This window comes from Pongo abelii, chromosome 10 (genome assembly GCF_028885655.2).
Source record: "Pongo abelii isolate AG06213 chromosome 10, NHGRI_mPonAbe1-v2.0_pri, whole genome shotgun sequence".
Lineage (NCBI taxonomy): Eukaryota > Metazoa > Chordata > Mammalia > Primates > Hominidae > Pongo > Pongo abelii.
The window spans coordinates 117,865-144,699 of record NC_071995.2 but is presented as its reverse complement, the minus strand read 5'-3'; the positions used below and the strand labels follow the sequence as shown (position 1 = coordinate 144,699).

At 49.4% G+C, this 26,835-nt stretch overlaps 1 protein-coding gene across 8 annotated transcripts in view; it reads right to left on the bottom strand.

Moving 5' to 3' along the window:
• The window catches only part of IQSEC3 (IQ motif and Sec7 domain ArfGEF 3), a 112,990-nt gene that overhangs the window by 65,760 nt on the left and 20,395 nt on the right, over positions 1 to 26,835 (bottom strand). For 7 of the 8 annotated variants that reach the window (XM_054526627.2, XM_024256867.2, XM_054526628.1 and 4 more), the window contains exon 2: positions 14,417 to 14,500. In XM_054526627.2, coding sequence (XP_054382602.1) covers positions 14,417 to 14,500 — 84 coding nt within the window. Of the gene's footprint in view, positions 1 to 14,416; positions 14,501 to 18,387; positions 18,773 to 26,835 lie in introns of those variants that run through there. The other variant, XM_054526633.2, reaches the window with a different exon arrangement.

The window sequence follows — 26,835 nt, the reverse complement described above, 5'->3', positions numbered from 1 at the left end:
AATATTTTTACAATAATAAGTGAAATGTAGAAAGAAAAAAAAAACAGTGCACAGGCCTACACAGGGCTTCCCTTTCCATGCTGTTTTGCTCCAATACTGCATTTCACCAGAGGGTCAACATTCGCACCCCACCCCCTGCCATTTGTTTTGCTTTGCAATTGCCCTGGGTCTCTCCATGAGCAGGTCCCGTCCCTGGCCATGCAGAATGCCTTCTTACAGAATCCCTGGTAGAGGGCCTTGGGGATTCGACAGTGCAACCCCTCATGCTATGGTTGAGGAAGCTGGGGCCCAGAGAAGGGGGGGATGCCTTGTGCCTTGTCTAAGTCGGTGTGGTGGAAGCACCAGCTTCTTCTGGAGGCCCAGGTGCTGCCCTGGTCTGCCCTTCCCCTCGGCTCCCTTCCAAATCCCAAGCTTCTAGGTCGCGCGATACTTTCTCTTACTCCTCTGGCTCTTTGAAGGAAATAATGTATACAGTGGTCCATTTCCAGGATGAAATGCCTTGAATCAGCTTAGGTCAGCAAACTACAGAAGAAACAGGATATACTAGGACCCTGCTTGGATAGCTGATGCCTGCTTGTTGGCCTCCCCCACTTCCCCACCATCCCCCTTTCCCCCACTTCCCCACTCCTTATTTGCCCTCCCTGAACCAAAGAAGTTTAGTCTAAGATGAAAGTTTACTAGCCTACAAAATAGTTCATTTTGTTTGTTCTTATCAGCCTGCCCAGCTACTTAGGTCATAAATCAAATACTTTATGAGCCCCTGAGCTAGCTAGGATTGCAATGCATTGTGGGCTGCAACAAAATGCAGCAAAACAACCCTAAAAAAACCACCTACAGCCCCTACCCAGCAATGAACAGGCATCATCCGGGAAGATTGTAACCCATAATACTCAGCCTATGAGGAACCAGGGCAGAGACCTGTGCACTAGGGGATAAACTGCTTCTTGAAACTGCTGGGTGTGCCTGCTCATCAGACACCCGATTTTGCAAGACCGTCATTACAAGTCTCACTTTTGCTGTTCTCCGGGTCTCTGAGTCCATTCTTTGGGTTTGGACGGGTGAGTCTGTTTCTCACAACCTGGTGGCCCCTATGGGGATTTCCATGCCTGCGCGGAGTGAGACTCCAGCTGAGAGGGGAGATGTGTCCCACTTGATTTGTGTGGCCCACTCTGTCCGGGTGTCTCGGCTCCCCGAAGAAGCCATAGACAAACCCGAAACTGTTATTCAGGAGACAACTAAAGTGACACAGGGAGAAAAGCAGGCATTGCGACAACCAGGCAACCTCATGCACGAGCTAAGGTAGGAAAATTGGACCGTAAGTACTGCTTGATGGTTGTGCATTTTCGGAGGTCTTGGGGTGTGTAAGAAACCTCCAGTAAGGGAGGCTGAATACACAGGCAAAAGCTCAGACACAGAGACTAACCAAAAATGGGAAACAAGAATTCTAGGCCTAGAGAACAGAGGAAAGAGGGAACTAAAGAGAACCCCTCTGACATTCCCCTAAATAGTCCGTTGGGGAGAATGTTGCAGGTTTGAAGGGATAGTCCTCAAACCAGGGACAAGGAAAAGCAAAAGATGATAAAGTTTGTTGTTTTATCTGGCCCAAAAAGCCCATTCGTCAACCTTTGGTCTTTTGGCCTAAGTTTGGCTCAGATGAGGATTGGGTGTACCAAGCTTTAATTCTCTGTGAATAATAAAACTCCATCCTCACAAGAGGAGACAGGTTATGCTCTTTGTTGGATTAGTGAATTAACCCCCATGTTCCCCTTAAAAAAGAAGAAAAAGAGCATAGTAAAAAGCCCTTGCCCGATGAAAAGCCCTGGGATCCCCTAACACACTTGCCCCCCCATACATCCCAGGAAGAACAGAACAGGGAGATCAGGGGCAACAGGAAGGTCGGAGGAAGAGGAATCTGGGGGTCATGAAGAAGCTAAACCCAATGCTTCCTTAAATCCTTATCCAAACTAGAGGAAAGAATTACAACAATGTAAGAAGGACATTGAGAATTTCCCCATTCCTTCTAAACAGCAGATGTCTAACAGGTGCCCTCTTAGAGAAGTCTCTACAGGACCGAGAGGAGTTGGGTTTGTGAGTGTGCCTCTAACAAGTACTGAGGTTCAGAATTCTAAAAAGAAAATGAGGCCACTCTGGGAAGACCCCCTCAGTTTAGCAGAGCAGCTAGATCAATTTTTAGGACCCAATTTTTATACTTGGGCTAAGATAATGTCAGTAATAAACATTCTGTTTCCTGGGGAAGAGAGGGGAATGATTACAAGGGCAGCCATGACCATCTGGGAGAGACCCCATTCTCCCGGGGAAGGAGTCCTGCCAGCTGAGCAGAAATTCTCAAAAGCAAATCCCAGAGGGGATAACAATAACCTCAGAGATCAGGCCCCAATGCAGGACCCAAGGGAACTAATAATTAAAGGGATTAAAAAGTCCACTCTTAGAACACAAAATGTCTTGAAAGCATTCGAGATCCAACAATAAAAAGAGAAGACTCCCTCTGCATTTCTGCAGAGGCTCAGGGATCAAATAAGAAAATATTCAGGATTAGGTCCAGAGGACCCAGTAGGGCAAGGCCTTTTAGAAGTTGATTTTGTGACAAAAGCTGGCCTGATATTACTAAGAAACTGCAAAAGATTGACGGGTGGAATGAAAAACCGATGAAGAAATTACTGAGGGAAGCTCAGAAGGTTTCTGTAAGAAGAAAGAAAAGAGAAACTGGAAAAGGGAGAAAGAGAAAAAGTAAAAAAGAAAATTGGAAAGAGAAAGGGGAGGAAATGGCAAACGTAGAGGGCCAGAGAGAGAAAGAGTTAAGCTGCTAACCCTGAAGGCAAGGGAGAGGCGGCCACACAACTGTGTGTGGAAGCGGCTGCTGAAAGCTGTCGATAAAGGTTGTCGATGAAGCTTTGCTGTTTCAGCAGAGCTGTCCATCTTTGCAGATTGTCAGGGGGCCAGGGCCCAGCATGGTTTAGCTTGTGCCCAGAGAGACAAAGAGGAAGAAACTAAGTGTGAGGGAAAAAGGAAACGGGATGATAGAGAGAGATAGAAAAAGAAAACGAGTGAGAGCGAAAGACTGGAAAAGACAGATCAAAGAGAGACACCGAAGTTGAGACCGGGGAGAAAAATAATGCAAAAGGAAGAAAGAGTACAAGAGGAAGTGAGAGGATGTGGAGAGGTTGGCAGGGCTGGGGGAAGGTTCTAGAGGCTCAAGCAACAAGCAGGTGCCGGGAAAGGGTGCAGTGTGGCCACTGAGGAGGGACAGGGTCCGGGAACTGGAGGATGCAAGTGAGAAGGGGAAGTGGAGGAGAGTTTAGGATGGGGCTACTTGAGGAATAGTGGGTTGCCTACAGCAAAGACTAGATGGCTGTTTGTCAGGAGGCGACAGAAAGGATTCAGGTTATGGAAGGGCAAATGGATGAGATGACCATTAAGGTTTGTTGCTGTTTTACTGAGAGGCTGTAAGTCCGCCAGAGGCAGCCATCAGTAAGGCTGCAGAGAGGCTAGGGAGCTACATAAGGAAGATCTGAACTAGAGTTGTAAACTCCAAGGACAACACGGCCAGCAAATGGTGAGAAGGAGGGCTGCAGGGCTGGATGGGGACTGTGGCTAACTGAAGAGGGCACACCTCTGCAGAGGGGCTGCAGCTGCTCGACTGTTCTCACAGTGCCAGCCCTGTGTTGCCAGACTGTCTGCTTTGTCAGAGGCCAGAATTCTGACTTTTTATGTGAAATAGGATTTTTAAATGCTGGTGATCAGTTAAAAAAACTTAATAACCCAATACAGGTGAAAGAAAATACCAGTGTGCAATCCCTGAAGTAGAGAGAGCTCTTGCTGGGGAGAAGTCCGCCAGGATGCTTTGAGGTGGGGTGTATAAAAGTTCTGTTTCCCAGAGCCGGGCTGGGCCAGGGGGAGATCCTTGCAGCTGAGGAGGAGGAAAAGCCATTGAGTCCCCTCCCAGAGTGGGACAAACCTGAGACCCTTTGCAGTTGTTGGGTCACCAGTGGGGGTGGCGTGGAATACAAACAGTGCAGCTCTTGGCCTGCCAGTGAGATGGATGGTGCATTCAAAGCAAAGAAGGAGCCTTTGCTGATTAGAGTGCCCATCAGGGAAGGCGCCATAGGCTGGCAGCTCTTCAAACCAGCAGCTCTTGGCCCAGAGCCAGACCCAGCAGAGCCTGGCCAAAGACACCCTGAAAGGCCAGCTGGTCAGTCCCTTGCCTCCTCAAGTTCCTCCTGGGGTCAGTAGGGTCCTGGAGAGGCGCCTAAACAAACTCCAGTCAGTTTCTTATGGAAATGAGAGGAGAATAAGAAGGTATTAGACCATAACTGTTTACATATGACAGAATATCAAACTAAAGTTAGACCAGAACTTAAAGAAATTCCACTACTTGATGGAATGAGGCTGTTTGTGGATAGGCCATCCCGAGTGATAGATGGTAAAAGACACAATGTCCAGGCTGTCATTGATGGAAACAAACAAACCTTATGAGAAAAAGGTAGATTACCCAATAACTGCTCAGCCCAAACCTGTGAATTATATGCTCTCAACCAAGCCCTGAAGCTCATATAAGGCCAAGAAGGCACTGTATATGCTAATTCCAGATATGCCTATGGAGTAGTACACACCTTTGGAAAGATCTGGACAAAGTGGGGCCTAATAAATAGCAGGTGGAAAGAATTGGTACATGGGAAACTGGTCAAACAAGTTTTAAAAAGCCTCCCGCTTCCAGCAGAAGTAGCCATAGTTCATGTAAACGGCCATCAGAAAGGAAACACTATAGAAGCTGTAGGGAACAGGCTTGCAGATAAAGCTGCTAAGCAGCCTCCCCAGAGGAAGAAGTTAAACTCTTTGGCCTAATCCCAGATATCCCTAAGGTGGTATTAAAACCCCAACTTTCTAAAGAGGAGGAGGAAAAGCTGGGCAAGATAGGGGCCACTCAAACTGAGGATGGGAGGTAGGTGCTCCCTGATGGGACGGAAATGATAAGCAAACTGATAAGGACAGAACTGATATCCATACTCCATAAGGGAGGCCACTGGGGTCCCCAGGCCATGTGTGATGCAATACTCAATAATTATGGGTATATAGGGATTTATACCCTTGTTAAACAAGTGTGTGGGTGTTATGTGACCTGCCAGAGAATAAACAAAAAGGTAGTTAGAAAACAGACTACTGGCTGGGTGCGGTGGCTCACGCCTGTAATCCTAGCACTTTGGGAGGCCGAGGTGGGCAGATCACGAGGTCAGGAGATCGAGACCATCCTGGCTAACACAGTGAAACCCTGTCTCTACTAAAAATACAAAAAAAATTAGCCTGGCGTGGTGGTAGGCGCCTGTAGTCCCAGCTACTTGGGAGACTGAGGCAGGAGAATGGCGTGAACACGGGAGGCAGAGCTTGCAGTGAGCCGAGATGGCGCCACTGCACTCCAGCCTGGGCGACAGAGCGAGACTCCGTCTCAAAAAAAAAAAAAAAGAAAGAAAGAAAACAGAAAACAGACTACCGGAGGGAAACCTCCTGGGTTAAGGCCATTTCGAAGCATTCAAGTAGATTTTACAGAAATGTCCAAAATAGGGAGACTAACGTATCTGCTGGTAATGGTAGACCACCTCTCCAGGGTAGAGGCCTTCCCCTCCCAGTTGCCACTGCCGGGGATGTGGTCAAAATAATCTTAGAACAAATTATACCCAGATTTGGCCTGGTAGAAAATACTGATTCAGACAATGGGAGCCACTTTAACTTGAGGGTGCTAAAGGGAATTATGGAAAGTGTCCCTGCTGGAGACAGCAACACACTCCAGTCCTTCTTCATAGGCAGCTGTCCTTCCTGTTTTGTTTTTTTAATCATAACAAAAGAAATCTCTAAAAACCTCCTTTCTTAAGCCATTCCATGGTCTCTTGAGAGCAGTAAAATGTCTTAAGAATGCCATATCTGATCAAATCACTCTTGCTATAGATTATTTCTTCGTTTTTGGTTTGATGAAACAAATTAAAAACTCTTTTTATCACACATCAGTACAAAATCATTTTTATGGTCATGTTATTGGTCAGAAGATAAGTGAATGGGTAAAGACCTTTCAGAAGAGAAAATAAAACAAAAGCACAGGAAATAGTGGGATTAGAAAAATCTCTAAGCCTACAGAGGTTACTCTTCCTGGAAGTGAGAAAAGAAGATCCAAAAGATTCCAACAAGAAGCTTCCAGTAAATGAAACAAGAACACATTTCCCAGAAAACTGGATAAAACTGCATTACCGAATACCCTGGACTAGAGAAAGCTTAGATGTTCCTCGTGGCGTCTTTCACTTGTTCTGGAAGTATTATCTTTAGTTAGGGGTATTTCCTTAACAATAAAGCCTAGCATTGTTGTTGTTGCTGTTTCTGTCCCTAAAAATATTCTCTGGGTCACTCCTCTCTTCAATTTGGTTGCTCTGGTGCATTTACCTGATGGCACCTGGAGTCCATACACAGCCTCAAGGGGCAGGGTGGAGGGCCAGGGAAGAGAGGCTAGGCCTTTTGAGGCCCTGAACAATAATAACCTATGTGCTCTCAGCCACCCGCTGGCTGTGGCTGGGGACATGGGAAGCAGCTGTTCACCTTCCTGCCTCACCTTCGCTTCCCATACTTGACAACACCTGCCTTCTGCTATCCACCTGCCCTGGTGGTTACAGGCTGCAACTGACAAGCACCTGGTTCAAAACCTAGCTCTGCTCTTCACCAGCTACATGGACCCTGGTCAAGGCATTCGTTGTCTCTGATCCTCAGTTTCCTTGTCTGTAAAATGGGAAAAATATTTCACCAGCTTCTATTAGGGGTTAAACAAGATAATTCTTGCATAGCACATAGCAAGCACTCAGGACATGGTGGGTAGTATTTGCTTCCTCTCCCTCATGGGTGGGAGACACAAAACCGGCACAGGGTTAGCAGGACTTCTCCTCCAATCATCTCTAAACATGCTGCTGACAAAGTTGTGTGCCTTAAAGAGCAGCCATTTGAGGGCAGCCCCAGCACAGCAGCACTGACAGGTTCCCCAAGCACCCTCTGGCGACAGCCTAGGTGACATGAAAGGGCCAGTCTCAGAGGATGCTCAAGGCCCGGCAGGGAAAATTACACAAGGAAATTGGCCTGGGCAAATAGTTGACTCCAAACAGGAGTTTCACATCCCAGCTGAGGAGAGCCCTCTGAACAGAAAGTCAAAAGTCAATGACAAGACAAAACCTTCCTAATACTCTCCGGGATATTTTAATACCCCCTCCCAAAGTGTCAAAGTACTTTGAGCTCTATTTTGGTTTTTATGCCTCCTGAATCTGGTGATTCAGGACAAATGGGACAAAAATGCACAGGGTGGTAAAGTGACAGGTCGCACAGTTCCCTAGGGCAGATTCCTGCAGCTCCACGTCGGAATTCGGCCATCTTCCTGGGCATGGAGCCCAGGCCGGCTGGATTCTGCTCTAACTACACAGCTCCTCAGATCACCCACGAGCACAACTGCTCTCAAAGCCCAAACCACAGTAGCAAGCCCCCTGTCCCCAGGATGCTTCCCTGTGCGCAGGTGCCACTCTGTCCCACCCCAGAGCCCAGCCTTCAAACCCCAGGATTCCCGCCCCCACCCTGCCCCTGCAGCGAGCAAGATGCTCCCACCACTGCAGGGGGCTTGTGGGGATTTTCACCCCATCCCAATCTCTCCAAAATCCTCTCCCAACCAACCAGTGAACCCCGAAGGAGACAAAGAAAACTTCCTTTAACCTCCCCTGCCTCCATCACTTTCCTGGGGCGGGAGGCAGAGACCCAGAGCTTGGGGCCAGGCCGGCAGGGCGGGCCCGCCCCACGGGGCCTGTGGGGGAAGCCGAGGGCTTTTCTGCCCTTTTCTAGGGAAAGAGGACGCAGCTGTACCGCCCGACCGACCCACGCTGCCGCCCTAAGCCACCAGTGGGTGGTGCCAGTTTCTCAGCAGCCTGGATGCGACTCCTGGAGCAGGCACGTGAGGCTGCGGCGCCCCAGCCCAGCTGTTTGAAGACGTAACTGTATCGATTGAGAATTTAATTGCTCCGTCATCGCTGGGTAAACACTGGCTGGTCCATGGATCATGTTTCAGGCCCCATCACAGCCGATGGAAAGAGGCAGGAGAGGCAGAAATGCCCCGGCTATGCTAATGCAGGGGTCTCCCCGCAGCCGTTCTCGGAAGCGCGCCCCGTCCTCCAGGGCACCCCGCGTGGCGGCCTCGGCAGAGCCCCTGCAGCGCTGCTGCCTGTAGCGGCGACGACGAGCCACGTGGGCCACCAGGGCGGGCGGCCGGGAGGGACTGGTTAGGGGAGGAGGCCCTCTAAAGGGGCACAGTACGCCTCGCCAAGTGGGAAACGCAGACTACAAAATCTTTTTTTTTTAAATGGGCGTGGGAAGGATGTAAAACCCAACGCAGAGAAAAATAAAACATTGGGAGGCTGCACACTAAAATATTAACATCAGTTAATTCTACATGATGAAGTCCCATTTATATTTTCTTCTTTATATTTTGTATTTTCCACATTTCCAACAACTAGCGTGTATGACTTATAATCAGAGAAAACAGATGTTATTTAAGATCCAGTGAAATGGCTGGGAGGATTTCTCTTGAGCCCTCAAAAAAAATTCTAGCAGCAGCTCTTTGAAAAGAGGTTGTGTGTAGGAGTTAGATCTGGGTTCACTGTCCAGCTCCAGAAATAATTAGCAGTGGTCCCTCGGTCAAGATACCTAACTTCTCTCCAACCTGGATTCCTTATCTGTAAATGGGAATAACACCTATCTCACAGAATTACGTGAGATAAAATATCAACAGTGCCCAGCACGATGTCCCTGGCACGTTCAATAAATAATATGTTCAATATGTCTTCCATCTTGGAGTAAGGATGGGGTGGTTGAGAAGGAAGAAGCAAGGACCAGCAGTGAGTCAGTTCAGTTAGCAGAGGCTCAGAGTGCCCCTTAGACCCCTACCCAGATCCCTTCTTGCTCTGGAGGCCTAGGGGTTGTTCTGTTTCCTGCCTAGCACCTCCCCCTCCTGAGCCCGCCTCCCCTCCTGAGCCCCCACCTCCCCTCCTGAGCCCGCCTCCCCTCCTGAGCCCGCCTCCCCTCCTGAGTCCCGCCTCCCCTCCTGAGCCCTCACCTCCCCTCCTGAGTGAGTCCCCACCTCCCCTCCTGAGCCCCCACCTTCCCTCCTGAGCCCGCCTCCCCTCCTGAGTCCCGCCTCCCCTCCTGAGCCCGCCTCCCCTCCTGATCCCCCACCTTCCCTCCTGAGCCCCCACCTCCCCTCCTGAGCCCGCCTCCCCTCCTGAGTCCCGCCTCCCCTCCTGAGCCCTCACCTCCCCTCCTGAGTCCCCACCTCCCCTCCTGAGCCCCCACCTTCCCTCCTGAGCCCGCCTCCCCTCCTGAGTCCCCACCTCCCCTCCTGAGCCCGCCTCCCCTCCTGAGCCCCCACCTTCCCTCCTGAGCCCCCACCTCCCCTCCTGAGCCCCCACCTCCCCTCCTGAGCCCCCACCTCCCCTCCTGAGCCCCCACCTCCCCTCCTGAGTCCCCACCTCCCCTCCTGAGCCCGCCTCCCCTCCTGAGCCCGCCTCCCCTCCTGAGCCCGCCTCCCCTCCTGAGTCCCACCTCCCCTCCTGAGCCCCCACCTCCCCTCCTGAGTCCCCACCTCCCCTCCTGAGCCCGCCTCCCCTCCTGAGCCCGCCTCCCCTCCTGAGCCCGCCTCCCCTCCTGAGTCCCGCCTCCCCTCCTGAGCCCGCCTCCCCTCCTGAGTCCCGCCTCCCCTCCTGAGCCCCCACCTCCCCTCCTGAGTCCCCACCTCCCCTCCTGAGCCCCCACCTTCCCTCCTGAGCCCGCCTCCCCTCCTGAGCCCCCACCTCCCCTCCTGAGCCCGCCTCCCCGCCTGAGCCCCCACCTCCCCTCCTGAGCCCCCACCTTCCCTCCTGAGCCCGCCTCCCCTCCTGAGTCCCGCCTCCCCTCCTGAGTCCCGCCTCCCCTCCTGAGCCCCCACCTCCCCTCCTGAGCCCTCACCTCCCCTCCTGAGTCCCGCCTCCCCTCCTGAGCCCTCCCCTCCCCTCCTGAGTCCCGCCTCCCCTCCTGAGCCCTCACCTCCCCTCCTGAGCCCTCACCTCCCCTCCTGAGCCCTCACCTCCCCTCCTGAGTCCCGCCTCCCCTCCTGAGCCCGCCTCCCCTGCCTAACCCCGCCTCCCCGTCCTGAGCCAACCTTCCCCATTTTGAGCCCCACCTCGTCTTCTGAGCCCCACCCTCTCCCACAGCCACCTCCTCCCATTACTCTAATAGAGACCCATCTTCCTCATCTTGGCCCCATTATCACCCTTGAGACAAATGGGCTCTATGCTGGGAGGCAGCTGGCCAGCTACTGGGTCATTGTCACTGAGAGCCTGAAAGGGAAGGGAGCCCGCAGGATCGAAAGTAGGGCTGCAATTACTGGCCTATTCAGTGCCCCAGAATAAAGCCCTGTCATTAGCTGGCAGCAGGGAGGCGGTCGGTAGGGGCAACGACCAGGGGGCGATCTTTTCTGGGGAGAAAGAGCCTGGCACGCAGTTGCTGCTTCCTGGCTGGCTGCTGGGAGGAGGCACCACCCCCAGCTCCCACCTGAGGGCCTAATTACCCTGGCAGACATAGATTGCCTTCCTAAGGGGGTGTGGGGAACCAGGGCACAGCAGAACCCATAATAACTCTATCTGGTTATCCAGCTTCGCAGCGCTTTGCCAGCCCCCTAGCTGCTCCGCTGTACTCCAGATCGCTGACGCTCCTTTAGCCTCCCTTTGCAGACACCCACGCTTCCAGATGTGCTCAATTTCAGGTGCTCCCACTCCTGGGCGAATCACTCCCTGTCAGGCTCCCAGCCCCAAGACAGAGTTTCCCTGACACCAGCCCCCATCTGCTCCTCTGCAGGTGGCTGGGGAAGGCTGTCCTGGCCTCGGTAGGGCTGAGGCTTCTCTGCCTCTTCGGGAGGGGTGAGACTGTCTTCTGGCCCTGGGTCTTTCTGGGAGGGAGCAGACTTTCCTCTGGGCTGAGGAGCATCTCTACATCTCTGATCAGATAGATGAGCAGGCACTGCAGTGCCCCAGGGAGGGCACTTGCTCAGGAAAGGGACCCTTGCTCAGCCCCGGAGCTGGAGTGGGGGCCGGCCTTAGCCAGACTGCAGAGGATGGCAAGGGAGATCCTGTGGCTGGCTGAGTCCGCACACCAAGGGCCCTGACACCTGATTCACTGACTTTGGATTCCTTACTGGGGTCTCCTATGGAGGCCAACTGCTGATCCTAGAAGTCCTCAGGAGGCCATGATTCCTACTGGCTGAGCTAGTGGGAAACCAGACTGACGGGAGGAGCCAGACTGATGGGGAGGAGCCAGACTGACAGGGGAGGAGCCAGACTGATGGGGAGGAGCCAGACTGACAGGGGAGGAGCCAGACTGACAGGGGAGGAGCCAGACTGATGGGGAGGAGCCAGACTGACAGGGGAGGAGCCAGACTGATGGGGAGGAGCCAGACTGACAGGGGAGGAGCCAGACTGATGGGGGAGGAGCCAGACTGATGGGGGAGGAGCCTGGCTTGTCTCAGCGCTCCAGAGTCCATACCAGATCTCCTCAGAGGGCTGTGTGACCTACCCGCCTGTGCCAGCCCCACAGGCTGGCCTCTGACTGTGCCACATTCCACTAGAGGAGCTTGCTGGGAAGTTGTGGCTATGCTCTGGAGGTGGGACAGCTGGGCTAGGGGAAGGAATGAGGTTTGGTGAAGGAATCGTTGGTAGGGTTGGGTGCAGGGATGCTGAGAGTCTGATCAGGGAAAACTTATCTTAGCATAGAATTCCCCCAAGAAGCCAAGAGCAAACACATACACTGTTGGGCTGCCCAGAAAACATCCAGAGGGGCTCCTCTCAGTTAAGCCAGGAAAGCCACATCAGACAGACAGACAAAAACAGGCTCTAGGAAATTACAAATCAGACAGACAGACAGGACAACTTGGAGTAACTGGGAACTAGAGACAGAGAGCAGCTGAAGCCCTGGACCATCTCGGGGGGCAAGTCCTCCCTGTCCCCAGCCGGGGGAGGGCCCCCATAGGCAGGGTGTATAGGCCCCTCCATGAACCAACATTCAGGAGAATATCCCAACTCCCACACTCCCTCCCCAGAGCACCTCCTGTCCCCAACCTCAAAGCCCGCACCTCCCAGGGGAAGGTGAACAACAAGGTGAAGAACAAACCTCTTGGAAACTAAGATCATGGGTTTCCTATCATCCACCTCAAACCCTGGAAAATAACCCTATTCCCTTGGAGCCCCAGCCCCTTGAGAGGGCAGCATCCCTCCCCTACCCCACATCTACCTACATTCTGGCGTGCTGCTGGGGCCGCCTCTCTCCCACTCCTTCCCACCTGGAGCTAGGGCTGCAGGTGGGCACGACGAAGGCAGCAGGGGAGTGCTGGTGTGTGAGCGAGCATGCAGGCTGAGAGTGGACGGGAGGACAGACCACAGGAAGCCCAAGGGACAGTCTCTGTTGCCCGCCCCTGCCAGGCCTGGGCTTCTCAAGGGTGTGTTATCCATCCTCACTGAGGCCTGGTGCTTGGTTAGTATCAATAAAATGCTCACTGAATTGGGTTGAATTGATGGAGCTGGAGGCAGGCCAGACAGCTTTTCTCTCTTCTCCCCTACCAAGGAAGGCAGTTTCTAGGAAGAAGACTCGGGCCCTGTGTCTGAACAGTGAGGGCTCATGGGAAGGGGCCAGGGCACTCACGGTCTTCCTCTACATCATCCTGGTGTCTTCCACATCTCCACGCTCTCCTCTTTCCTTCTCCCTCCACCATTTAATTCTCCCATTTCTCTTCTTCCTTCTAATTTCCAGGTGAGCAGTTTTCCTTTTGAGGGTATCCTGATGTCCCACTGCATGGGGAACTTCTCAAGGGTCCAAGTTGGCCTTATGTGCCTTTATGTCCCCAGGCCTGGCCCAAAACTTGTCACAGAGGACACCGGAAACATCAGCCTCCCAACTCCAACATGGTTGGCTTCAGTAACTCCCATTCCTCCTCAGCCCTGGATTTAAGGACCCCTCGGATGTGCGGCCTCTCTGAGTCCTCCTCAGGGCCCCGCCTCTTTCTCTGACCTCTGCTGGCTCCCCTATGAGGGAAAATGAACAGCAGTGCCTTTCACGGGGTGTCTGTCTGTGCCCCAAGGTCACCAGCCACCACTTCTGATCACTGTAGTTATTTTCCAGAGGATAAAGGGGTAAAGATCACAGAGTCATTGGATCTTAAACCTGAAAATGGTGAGCATGAGGAGTCCGACGCCCTAAGCTTCCCGTGGCTGCGCTGGTCCTTGCTCTGTGACTGTGGACGAGTCTCTGGGTCCTCCAACCCTTACTCTCCTCTCATCCTTCAGGGACAAGAAGACCTGCCCAGTCTGGCCCCACTGAGCAGCTCAGAGGCTCAACAGGATGACAGGTGAATGCCACTTTTGAGACAGACCAAGCCCTTTATCCAGATGAGGAAACTGAGGCCCAGGGCAGTGGAGTAACTTGCCCAAGTTCACTCCATAGCAGGAGACTGAGAGACTGGGCAAATTTCAGGCCAGAATCCAAGTGGAGTAAAGAACAAGTCAAGAAAAGAGAAATGTGCAGAATGGAGACAGACAAACTGGTGGAAAAGAGAAAAGAGTGAAAGACTGACAGAACACAGATCGGGGGGCGGGCAGGGAGCACGACGTGGGCACAGAAGAGGAGAAACGAGAAACACAAGGGCAGAGAGACAGAGGCAGATGCGGAGGGAGAAGGCTGATCACAGGATGGAGAGGGAGCACTAGGAAGGGGGACAGGGAGGCAGAGGGCAGGAGGATAACCCAGGAAAAAACAGGAGAAAGCTTAGGACTGTGGCTCTAAAACCTGACTCCTCAACACTCCCGCTCCACCCCAAGGCTATCAACTAATGCAGACAGGGCTGAGAGATCCTTAAAATTAAAGTCAGGCACCTCAGCTGACTGGAAGAAGAGAAACTAGAAAGAAAAATATAAATCCTTGATGTAAGAGGAAGGCTGGGCACTATGCACGGGCTGAGTGCACACCACTGTGTGCCAGGCACCCTACCATGTGAGACATGAATATCCCCAATCAAATCAACTTTCCTGGCTAATTACGAAAGTTAGATTTTACATGGGCCATTTAGAAGGAAGGAGCATACGTGTGGGGTGTGATCGACAGGGCATAATCACCTTAAAAGTTGGGAACAGCTCATTTGGGGTCCAGAGAGAGCAGAGAGAAACTGAAGTCTGAGGAAGGAGGTGAAAGCAAACAAATTACCCCACATGAGACTCAAGAGGAGGAGGCCCAATAGCTAGTGCAGTGGTACGTGCTTTGTTGTAACAGGAAGGGAGGTGGGGGTGCGGAAGGGAGGAAGGGCCACAGTTCCCACCTTTGGGAGGCCAGGTCAGAGCAGGCGGGCTTCTGTTCGGCGTCGGCAGCTGGGCAGCAGAACTGGTGCAGCACGGTCTCATTCCTGTGGGCAGAGCAGAGGGAGATCAGAGCGCCTGAGGCAGGCTGGGTCCCCGCCCTGCCTGATACTAAAGCATTTCTGCCCTGAAACCTTGCTGCTCCTACCCCCACCCTTTTGAGCCCTTGTGTAAAAATCAGGCAGCCAATCACTGCTGTGGGCAAGAGTGCAGCACTGATGCTCTGTCCATCAGAGTCCTCTTCAATCACCCATTAGGCTCAATTCAAATACTACCTCCTGTGTGAAACCTCCTTGACCTCCCTGGCAACTCACCCTTCCTACTTCCGCAGGCCCTCCCCGCAGCAGGCTCTTTCATGTGCATGCACCAAAGGTCTTGCTCTGTTATCGTTGTTTGTTCTTTATGACCCTATACTTTCAAGCTGATCATAGACAAAGATACAAAACATTCATACAGGGACTTTAGTGTTGCCAGCTAAAAATCCAAGGAGTGGTGCTTGATGAGGCATTTGGTGTAGATGAAAAAGCCAACGCAGGAGGCAGGGATCTGGGTTCTAGTCCCAGCTCTACAGTTCGGCAGCTGTGTCATACGAGGCTCACCTTTTCTGGGCTTCAGCTGACTTACTAATGAAATAAGGGAGTTGAACTAGCGAAGTAGTTCTCAGCCCTAGCTGCATATTAGAATCATGAGGAGATTTTTAAAACGACTTATGCCTGGACCCTTCCCTTCCCCCCAGGACTCTGATTTACGTGCAGGACTGATTTACGTGGTCTGGCATCAGTCCAGGGCACCGGGACTTTTTAACAAACTCCCAGGTGATTCTAAAGGCAGCCAGAATTGAGAGGCACTAGACTAGAGGATTTCCAAGGTCCCTTCCACCTCTAAAATACTGTGATTCCAATATCCGCTTTGAGCCAACCTGGGATTCAATATTGAAATTACTTTTGGATAAAGATACACCGACCCATTGCCTTCTCTTCCTTAATAAGCAGTTGCCATCCTGGGCATTACTGAGTCAGAGAATGTCAAACCTGGAAGGGCCCCCAGAGATCATCTGAAAGGGATTTTCAGAATTCCTTCAGCTTCAGAACACTTTGTCCAAACCAAATCTTTACTGGAAGCCTATTTTGTAAAACAACAAAAGTAGAATATCTCCATGGCTGGGGGAAGGGGCATCTGTACCACTTCCCAGACCTCCTAGCCCCGAATTTGGTAGCCACCTCCCAGGTACCTGTTGGGGGCCCACAGGGTGTGAGAGTGTAGACAGGAAATGCTGAATTTGGCTATCTGCATAGAAGAAAGAACACTGGAGCCTATCTTAATTTTTGTTTGTTTGTTTTAGAGACAGGGTTTGCTCTATTGCCCAGGCTGGAGTGCAGTTGTGTGATCATAGCTCACTGTAACCTTGGCCTTCTGGGCTCAAGCAATCTTCCTGTCTCAGCTACAGGCATGTGCCACCAGGCTCAGCTAATTTTAAAAAATTTCATAGAGACAGAGGTCTCACTATGTTGCCCAGCCTGGTCTCGAACTCCTGGCCTCAGGCAATCCTCCCATCTTGGCCTCCTAAAGCACTGGGATTACAGGCATGAGCCATCACACCTGTCTGAGCTAACCTTAATTTGACAAAAAATAAATTCCAGAAAGGTTATATGTTTAAACGAGAGAAATTAAAAGGAAAAAATCAAAGGAAGCTTAGGAATATAGCTTATGTGTCGAGGAGATTTTAAAAACAAAATGGGGAACTGAAAAGCCATTAAAAAAAGATAAACATGTCTGACTCCATAAAGTGAAGAAAAAAATCTGTATGAAAACAAATACCCTAATAAGTCAAAAGACACATGATAGACTAGGAAAGTATATGTGCAAAATGTATGACAGAAGGCAAGTTAATACTCTGCACTGAGCTCCAGCACATTCATGGTGCAAAGACAAACCCAGCAGAAAAAACAGCCAAAGCACAGGAATAGCAGTTGACAGAACGAGAACCCAAAAGAGCCAACAAATACGCTTCACATCTGTGCTATTCTGCCTCACAAACTCAAATTAAGAACAAATTCATAGCCAATGGAAAGATGCTTACTAGTAAATAGGACAATGCAAATTAAAGTCACGCTGAGATGCCATTTCTCATCCATCAGACTGGTTGGTACCCATTAAAAAGACTGCTAACTATGAGTGCTGGTGAGGATGTGGAGAGAGGGGTGCCCTGACCCATTATCTGTGTAGATGTGAATTATGAAGTGTTTACGAAAATGTAAACCAAAAATAAAATTCTAAGCCCCCCAGTTGACTGAATGGACTGCCTTCTCAGCCAACGGCATTCCAAAGATACCTAGTTCAGGCCATGATGGGAAGTAGGGGTAGGACATGCCTCCTTATCCCTTCTTCCCTTAGGAATTCAGGCACAGCTGACCAGCATTAACATTTAACAAAAAACATTAAAACAGTCTTAACAGAGCTCTTAAGACTGAAAAAACAGACTCTTTGTAGCAATAAGACAAATTTGTAGCAAATTCCAACCTGACTCTAGTATAGCATCACATGACAGGTAGCAGGCCCTGAAAGAAACTGAACTATTTTACAGCAAAATACATATCTTTTATATATATTGGCCCTGCAAATATGTCTCAGAAATGGCCCTGGAAAGCTGTCTCTTGTGGGGAAAATCTACATTCTGTAGAGAATCCTCTTCCTATTCCAGGTCTTTTCCCTGATCCAGGAGAAAATCAGTTAAGAGTCTCACACCTTTTTAAGTCTGATAAGAAAAATTTACAATCTATTCTCTCTGAAGCCTGTACGTGGAGGCTTCATCTGCAAAATAAGAACCTTAGTCTTCACACCGTCTCATTTTAACCCAGACACTCCCTTCTACTGATTCCACGTCTTTTGATAATAACGACTCTTTCAACCAATTGTCAATCAGCAAATCTTTGAATCCACCTGTGGCCACCATATTTCAAATTGTCCCACCCTTCCAGATTGAACCAATGTGCACGTTGGTTCGGTCTCATTTTCTTACTTACATAAGTCACCGATGTCTCATGTCCCCCTGAAACGTATAAAACAAAGCTGCAGCTCAACCACCTTGGGTACATGTTCTTAGGACCTCTTAAGACTGTGCCTCAGGCCATGGTCACTCATATTTGGCTCAGAATAAATCTCTTCAAATATTTTACAGAGTTTGACTCTTTTCTTCAACAGAAGCATTGTTTTTAGTGTGGTGGTGGAGGGGGGAAATGCAAACAGCCCAAGTCCTCCTCAATCAGGAAATGGTTGAATAAACTGTAATACCTTCAACCATACCATGGGATTACGCCACCTATTCAAAAAGAACTAGTTAGCACTCTATCTCTCAGTCTGGATGGATTTCCACAACATATTGTTAAATGAGAAAAGCAAGTTGCAGAGAAATATATAAAGAGTGACCCCAATTTTATAAAATAAAAAATGACTCCTCTCACCACATGCAAATTCTCTGCATGTGTACTCTATTTATATATGAATGCAAACTCAACTATTAACATTGGCTACCTCGGCAGATGAGAGCAGGGAAAAAACACGGAGGTAGGAAAAGGAAAAGGAAAAGCAATGCTTAGGGTAAAATGTTGACTGACAATGTTAAATATAAATTCCCATGTGTGATATTACTGTAAATCCATTACAACTGAATATGAACCTAGATAAGAGCTGGAAGATGTCAGAAACCAACACAAATATTGATGTCATTTCACAGACTAGATCATGGGCAATGTTTATCTTGGACTTTTGTTCATTTAATACATTTTTTGTTACAGATTATATATAATCTATAGGTCATAGACTAATAATTGATGCAACAAACATAAATTTTTTAAAGGGCAATAAAGAAAATAATTGAATCTGAGCCCTCATTTTACAAATGAGGCAACTGAGGCTGAGTGGAGAAGTGATTTACCTACAGTGGTTCCCCGGCCAAAATTCCAGGTCAGTCTTCCAGCCCGAGGTTCATTCCCGGGGCAAATCAAAGACTTTAGAGAACTGTATGAAACCTAAACATCTTTTGATGGCACCCGAGGCTTCCTGGCCTGAAGAAAAGGGGAAAATGGAATGAGGAGATAGAGCAGGAGCAAGAAGGGCCCAGAGCCCAGACAACGCAGGGTAGGTGGACCTAGGTGTTCAGTACAGTGGGGAGCCTACACCCCCAGTTCCAGGCCTCCAGCTGCTCCGGGGTCCCAGGACAGGTTTGGAATTTCTGACAAAAGCCATCAAGAGCACAGGCAAAGAAGCATTGCTTGTTCACTACCCACAGCGCTGGCATTTCAGGAAGGAAAATTCAGCTACATGGTCACAGTGGTGCCTGGGGGGACTCTGTTCTGATCCTGCCCCTGTTTCCCAGAGGCTTCCTCCCAAGGTTAGGAGCCACTCCTCTGTCCAGACACTGAGGGCAGGCACCTGCTGGTCCTCCCAGGTCCCCAGACTCAGCTGCAGTGACACATGTGATGGGTAACTGAATGTCCCCAAAACCTTCGGCACCTTGGGCTTGGGCCGGCAGTGCTGTTGGGGCTTCTGCTGCCACTGGGGGACAGTTCAGCCAAGAGGGGAGCTTGTCTTCCAGTTCTGCCTCTGAGCTCCTCCGTCCACCTCCTGCTCCTTGGGTCTCCTCAGCCTAGGCCAGAACGCTTCTTGTCTTCTTTCAGGGTTTAGCTCATGCTGAATTGTAAGACCTGCCTTGCCTGCCTTTGACCAGCCTGGCCAGCCACCCTGCCCATGGTCATGGTCTAAGTTTCCTGACCTGGGCATGTCTTAGCTTAAGTTTCCAAAGGTCACACAGCTAGTTAGTAGCAGAGCCTAAACCCCAGGCAGGCTCCTGTCAAGGATCATGCCCACAACTTTTCTTCAAAGGGTTTTTGGCCAGCGGGCATTCATGTGTTCATTTACCAAGCCTGGGCAGGGAGTCCCTAGTGCCTAGATCAGTGCCTGGTATAGTGATGGCACTCAATGCTTGAGTATGCAAAGAAGCATCACTGCAGTCCCTGCCTCAGGGAGTCCACCAGCTAGAAGAATGCCTTAGTCTGTCTGTGTTGCTGTAAAAGAATATCTGAGGCTGAGTAACTTACAAAGAAAAGAGGCTTATTTGGCTCATGGTTCTGCAGGCTGAACAAGAGGCATGGCTCCAGCATCTGCTTCTGGTGAGGCCTCAGGCTGCTTCCATTCATGGTGGAGGGGGAAGGGCAGCCAGTGTGTGCAGAGATGACATAGCAAGAGAAGAAGCAAAAGAGAGAGGGGAGGGGCCAGCTCTCAGGGGAACTAACAGAGTGAGAACTCACTCACCCCCAACTCCCTAGAGAGGATGTTAATCTATTCATGAGGAAGCCACTCCCATGACCCAGATACCTTGAGTTAGGCCCCACCTCCAACTCTGGGACCAAATTTCCACATGAGGTTTGGAGGGAACAAACATTCAAACCATAGCAGAGAACATTCACATCAAGAAAGACCCAAGTTCCTGTTTGGTTGTGGCTGGAAAGTAGCCACACTGAGACTGTGGGCAGAGGGATCATTGCCTAGGTCATCCTCTGACGCTGTCTCCAAGCTTCTTCCTGAATCCTTAGTCTTCAGGCCACAGCCTTCCCCTCTCTCTCTGCCTTGCTCTCTTCCCACCCTCCCTGGAACACTGCCACCATAGCAGATGGACACTGGACACCAGGGGCTGGCAAGGTGAGCAGGGGACAGGAGGTAAGGAATAGGATCTCTTGGTGGCACCAACCTGAGGTTGTTGCCAGGATATCCCATCAGAATCTGTCCACCTGGGAGGCAGGGGACCGTGGGCACAACCTGCTTCTGTCCACAGACCCCAGAGTAAGGCTTTCTCACCTCAGGAGGGCTGGCTTGAGGTCCTGCCACTATCCTCACACCACAGCGAAGCTTTGGGGGGTCCATCCCAGGTGCACCAGTTCTCCACAAGTGGATCACAATCCCTGTGTGCGTTCATTTAAGTCCTTATCTCTCAAAGCCTCAGTTTTCTTGCCAGTAAAGCTAGGATAATAGTAGCTCCTGCACCTTGCAGGGCTTTTAGGAGGGCAAATACAACAGCGAATGGCAAGGCACATTATAAAGGCAAAGGCCACACAAACGCACCTTTCATTCATTCAGCTTCCTGACCCAGCCCTTTTATTTCATCTGTGCAAATGACAGAAAGAAAGGAAGTATTTCTTCCTCAGATAATGCTTCTTGCATTCTTGAAATCAACCAGTACTGCATTTTGTGAGCACCAAGGGGCAGAAAATGTCTCCTCAATACAGCAAGAACCAGCTGTTCTCAGAACCTGCTTCCCAGGAGCTCCACACTCAACACGCTCAGCTCTCTGTACCTGAATTGTCACACCAGGGCAGACGGTGGCATGCAGCATCTCTGCATCCCTATTTCATTGTGGTGGAAACTGAGGCCTAGTGCAGAGTGAGACAGGGTCCCAGCAGGTCGAGCAAATCCTGAGATGCGGGGCCTTAGGGAGAGGGCCCAGGACCCGCATCTCGGCTGCTCCCCATCGCTACTGGAGAAGTAAAGAAAGGAGAGAGGTCCCCGTAGGCCCGAGTGCAATCACCACACTTGGGGTGGGGGCAGCAGGGGGACCATTCAAGTGCCTTAGGCCTTTGGAACCATACAGCCCCCAATCTACCTCACAGCACAAGCCTGGGAGGGGCATTCTCAGAGCCCCTGTGGCGCACAAGTCTGGGGGTACCAATCACGTAGTCGTGGGAACCACAGCCCAAGGCTGTGGCCCTGCGAGTTCTGTGGCTGGAGGGGCCAAAGGAAACTGGCAGTGGAAGGACCTCTATGAAAAAGGGACATCGTCACTCTCGGTCTCTGGCTTTTTCTCTTCCAAAAGCCAAGAACTGAGACTGGGCCATGTTCCTTGAGGGAAGCCTTCTTGAGGGAAGCTTACAGAATCCCAGCCAAAGACTTCTTCCAGGGCCAATGGCTTGAAGCAGAATTCAGTCCCCTGCGGCTTCGGCAATCCCAAATCCCCCATATTGATGAGTTCTGATGGGGCAGCTGGACTGCTGGATGGATGTGGTAAAACCTAAACATGAGGTAGTCTGTGGGCCCAGAATGAGGTTTTTATGTGTTGGGGATCCCTAGTCGTGCTGTGAGGCTGGGCTGGGCAGGAGCTTGCCGCACTCGGAATGAGACTGGACCAGGGTAGGAGGCTGTGTTCCTTGGCCATCAAGGAGCAGCTTGCTCAGGGAATTCCAAGGCATCTCTCAAGCAAGATGGGAGTCAACGGTCTGCACAGGAGGCAGCGTAGACCTGAAGGAAGAGGGGAAGCTAGGGGTCAGTCAGGAAAGAACCCTGTTTCTTTCTTTTCTTTCTTTCTTTTTTTTGAGATAGGGTCTCACTCCATTGCCCAGCCTGGAGTGCAGTGGCACAATCTCAGCTCACTGCAACCTCCAAACTCCAACCTCCAACCTCCCAGGCTCAAGCAATCCTCCCAAGTAGTTGGGACAACAGGCATGTGCCACCACACCCAGATAATTTCTTTTTGACTTTTTTGTAGAGACAGAGTTTCATCATGCGGCCCAGGCTGGTCTCGAACTCCTCGGCTCCAGTGATCCATCCGCCTTGGCCTCCCAAAGTGCTGGGATTACAGGCGTGAACCACCGCGCTGGGCCTTCCTGTTTCTTAAAGAACCAGGAAGATGGGGGAGTAGTGCTGCCAGAGGAGCAACAGTCAGGGCCAGCTGGCCAGATGGGGAAGGAGCATCAAGTGCAGCAAGGAGCTGAGGAAAGCCTGTGCGCTATAACTTCCCACATCTATATTTAGTTTGAGACTCAGGATTCCACTGCATGGCCATAAAAATAGTTGAGTGGTTTAGAAGAACTGACGAAGAGTGCAGTACCACAGTGGGAGAAGCAGGCGAGGGCTTGAGTGGGGCGGGGCCGGGGGTGGGGGGGAGCTCCCAGCAGGAGAATAAAGGAGGCCAAGCCAGAAGCCCCAGGGGGCAACTGTGAAGGAGGATCCCCCTCCCTTCACCAAGCTAAGGACAGCAGACTGAATCCCCAGCCTTCAGAAGGAAATAACCAGGGAACCTCTCTAAAGAAGCTGCCTTGAGCTCCAGGAGAAGGGAGAAATCATAAAATTGCTTCTGGTCACCTGCCCCATCCCCACCCATCTTGGTATCACCATCACTACTGCTGGTGGAGCCTAAAGACTGGATTTCTTTTTTTCCACTTTCTCTTAATTTTCTCACCTCCTCCAAAGAGGCTTTTCTATTTAAACTTAATAAATAGGAAGAAAAGAAACCCTTATTTTTTCAGAAATCTCTGATTCCTGGGGTGAGGAGGAGGAGGGGATAGCCAAAACAACTTTGAAAAACAAGAACAAGTTGTAGGACTTCACTGGGTGGTTTCAAGACTGAAAATGAAGCTACCATAATTAAGACAGTGCAGTGGTGGCGTAAGAATAGACATACAGATCGAACAAAAACAGAAGCCAGAAATAGATCCATACATATATCACAAATCGACCCTTGGTAAAAGTACCAAGGTCATTCAAAAAGGAATGATAAACTTTTCAACAGATAGTGCTGAAACAACTGGATATCCAGATGCAAAAAAAATAGACTTCAATCCATGCCTTATACCATACATAAAAATTAAAAAAATAGATCATAGACTTAAAATAACAGATAAAACCATAACACATCTCAAAGAAAATACAGAAGATAATATGTGGTTTTAGGATATGCAAAGATTTCTTAGATAGGACCAGAAAGCACAAACCGTGAAACAAAAGAATTGCTAAGTTAGACTTCATAAAAATGAAAAAAGTACATCAATTTTTCTCTTTGAAGAACTGCTACAACTCAATAATAAAAAGACAAACAACCTGATAGGAAGATGTACAAGAGATCTGAACAGACACTTCTCCAAAGCAAATATACTAAGGACAAACAAGCACATGACAAGATGTTCAACATTACTAATCATTAGGGAATTGCTAATTAAAACCACAAGGAGATACTGTTACACATCCACTCGAATGAATAAAATTTGTGTCTGACAAAACCAAGTGTTGACAAGGGTGTGGGGCACCTGGAACTTTCACACACCTCTGAAAGGAATGCAAAATAGTGCCACACTTTGGAAAACAGTCTTGCAGTTTCTTCTAAAGTTAAACATACATTTATCATATACCCTTCCAATTGCATTCCTAGGTATTTACCCAAGATAAACAAAAAGTTATACTGATATGAAACTATTCGTGTATGTAAAAAACCACCCAGAAACAATGTAAATGTCTACTAACTGGCAAATGGATAAACTGTGGTATGTCCATTCAATGTAATACTATTCAGCAATAAAAAGGAACAAGCTTACTGATACATCAACCAACATGGATGAATTTCATAAATGTTGTATTAAATAAAGGAAGGTGTCCACAAAAGACTCCATATTGTATGATTCCACTTATATAATATTCTAGAGAAGACACAACTATATTGACAGAAAGAGGTAAGTTTCAGCAATGCAGGAAGGAAGGGATGAACTGTAAAAGGGAACAAAGGGTCACTTGGGTGATGAAAACGTTTGTATCTTGATTGAGATAGTTGTTACACAAGTGTAATTTTTCAAAACTCATCAAGTTATACACGTAAAATGGCTGAATATTGTATCTAATTTTAACTTAATCCAACTGATTTTTAAAAAGAAAAAAGACCAAAATCTTTTCCTCTTCCTTCTCATTTCTTGCTACTTTATCAAGAGGCTTTAGAATAATTTCCTTTCTAATTTCCCTCCACCCATTGCCCCCAGATCACCTAATGATTAACCCCTTCCAAGCAGCAGAAAAGACACTATATTTTTCTTTCCTTTCAACTGCTAGATTGTATTTTCAGAGACTAGATGGTTCATCACTGAGCCAAAGGAGTCCAGGGGGCCAGAAACTGGGACAATGAGAAAATTGGGGGTGGGGATGGCTGAATGGGGGAAATTTGGGGCCTGGGCCTAAGGACTGAGAGTCCCTAGAAGGTGTGATAGAAACAGCTCTGGGCTGGAGATGCAGACCCAGCCTCCACTCTATGCTCACCTTTGGGAGGGTCAGGTCATGGTAAACAAGGCTCCTACACCTGCCTTATTTATTTTACTGAACTGTGGGGGATTCATATTCAAGCAAGACTTGAATATGAAATTACCTTGAGAGAAACATAATAAACCCTGCACAAATGCAAAACCTTATAATGAATATTACTGGTATTATTAGTCTCTGCTACTGAGAAAATCAGCAACCACAATTCTCTTGCAAACAGAGCCCTACCAGGATGTTGTCTTGACTTCCTTCTCTCTGGTCCCTATGTTCTTCTCCAGGCCTGGGGGCTGTGGAGGGAGAGGTAGATTTCCTTTGCTCATTGGTGCAATCTACCACTGCACAGTCCTCCACAGAGAGCTTTGGGAAGATCTTAATAAGGCAAGCAATTACAGCTGTTCCAGAAGCCGGGGCAAAAGGCTATAGAAAACATTGGCCTGTTGGTATCCAGACCCAGGGTGCCCAACCAGGTTCAGTGTTCTGTCCCAAGCCTGCCAGAGGATGTAATCTCCACAGGGACCTCCTGCTCTCCAGGACTTGCTTCTCTTTGATTCTGTGCTCACTTTCCTTTGGGGGAGCTTTGACGTTCTTCTAGTCCATGCCTCTGCCATCAAGGAAAAAAAGGATAACAGAGTCCTAGGAAAACAGTGACCTGCCCCTTTATTATTCAGTGAGGTTCTTCCTGAGAACACACTGTACGTTTTTCAGATGTTCATAAAAGAGTATGAGTTTGGTCTTGCAGTAACCCAGTGTTTTTTCTCCTGTACTCCGAAGAGGCCCAGTGCCCCACCAGCTGCTGCAGGGACCATATTAAGGTTAAGAGGAGAATGGAGAAGGCAGAGCACAGAACCTTCTGTTCAACTAACGAAGCTCTGATTTGGTTAGTTTTATGTCTTAGGAATATCTATTAGGTTTAATTTGAAAAAAATGAGTTTCCTTTTTAAAGAAATAGTTGAGAAAACATGCTTCTAACCCGAAACCCTCCTGCTGCAACTACTGAAGCCAGCTCTGCCGTGTCCAGTCGTGCTGGCCTTAGAGAGGGGCTGCCTGCCCCTCCCTGCTAGGGCCCGCCGTAGTCCTCCTTTTAGTGAAGCCTGTGAGAATCCTTCCTGAGGAACCCTACCTAACTGCACTTATACAACAGAACTTCTTTAAAGGATTGTATAAGGATGAAATGAGTTAAAACACTTCGAAAGCCCTTACAACAGAACATGGCTTAATACATGGTAGCTGTTATGAATGTGTCCTACTTCTGATACCTTTGATCTCAAGGAAGAGCTGTTTGCCTTCTCTCCAAGCCCTATCGATCTTTACCCCTTTTCCTCCCCCACTGGTCTTCAATGTCATTATTTTCATAGGCCCCTTTTCTTCAGCATATAAACATGCTCAAATCTCTCATCCTAAAACCATGATTATTCCCTACAACTCCGCTCCCCTGGTTACAACTCTCTTTTCTTTCTGCAGTCAGTCTTCCAAAAAGAGTTGTCTGCTTGTGTGAGCTTCCTTTCACCTTGATTTCTTGCCAACTTGCTGTCATCTGGATTCTTCCCCCAGAGGCCTAGCAGAATTTAATCTCGGGAGGTCCCTAGTGATCTCCTAGTTGCCAAATCTAAGAACTTCTCAGTGTCTGACTTCACTTTTCTGTAGCATACGTTGGCCCAAATCTCCTATTTGAAACACACCCCTCCCATGACTTTCAGAGAAGTGTTCTGCCCTGGTTTTCCTAGTACTTTTTTTGCACGGTGATGAGAGGAATCAGCCTTCATGCTGGGAGGAAGCCCAAATGACTCCATGGAGAGGCATGCATGGAAAGGAACCAACAGCCAGCCCCAGCTTGACAGCCACTTGATGACCATCCTGATAATGAACCTCCAGCCTCCAAGCCCCTCTAGCAGATATGATGCAGAACAGAAAAAAACCTGTCCCCAATAAGCTTTGCCAAAACTACAGATTTCTGAGCAAAACGAGATCTGTTTTGTTATTTTGAGTTTTGAGGTAGCTTTCACAGCATGTTGTTGGTTATTTGCCTCTGGTCCTAGGAGTACACCTGCATATAGCTGAGAGGGAGCCACGGAACACTTTGGGGAAGGAATTTCATGGAGGCCCTTTCTCGCAGCACAGGAGAGAGCACAATTTCATGGAGAGCCAGTAGGCCTTCCCGGATCTAAGGATCTGGGAAGACCTGCATGGCATCCTTGCCCTTCCAAGAGATGGCTGTGGAATCACAGGCAGATCATCTGATCTTCTTCAGCCTCGGTCTCCTGAACTGTAAAAGGGAGATCATACAAGAAATGACCTCATCAGGTTGTTGTGAAGGTCA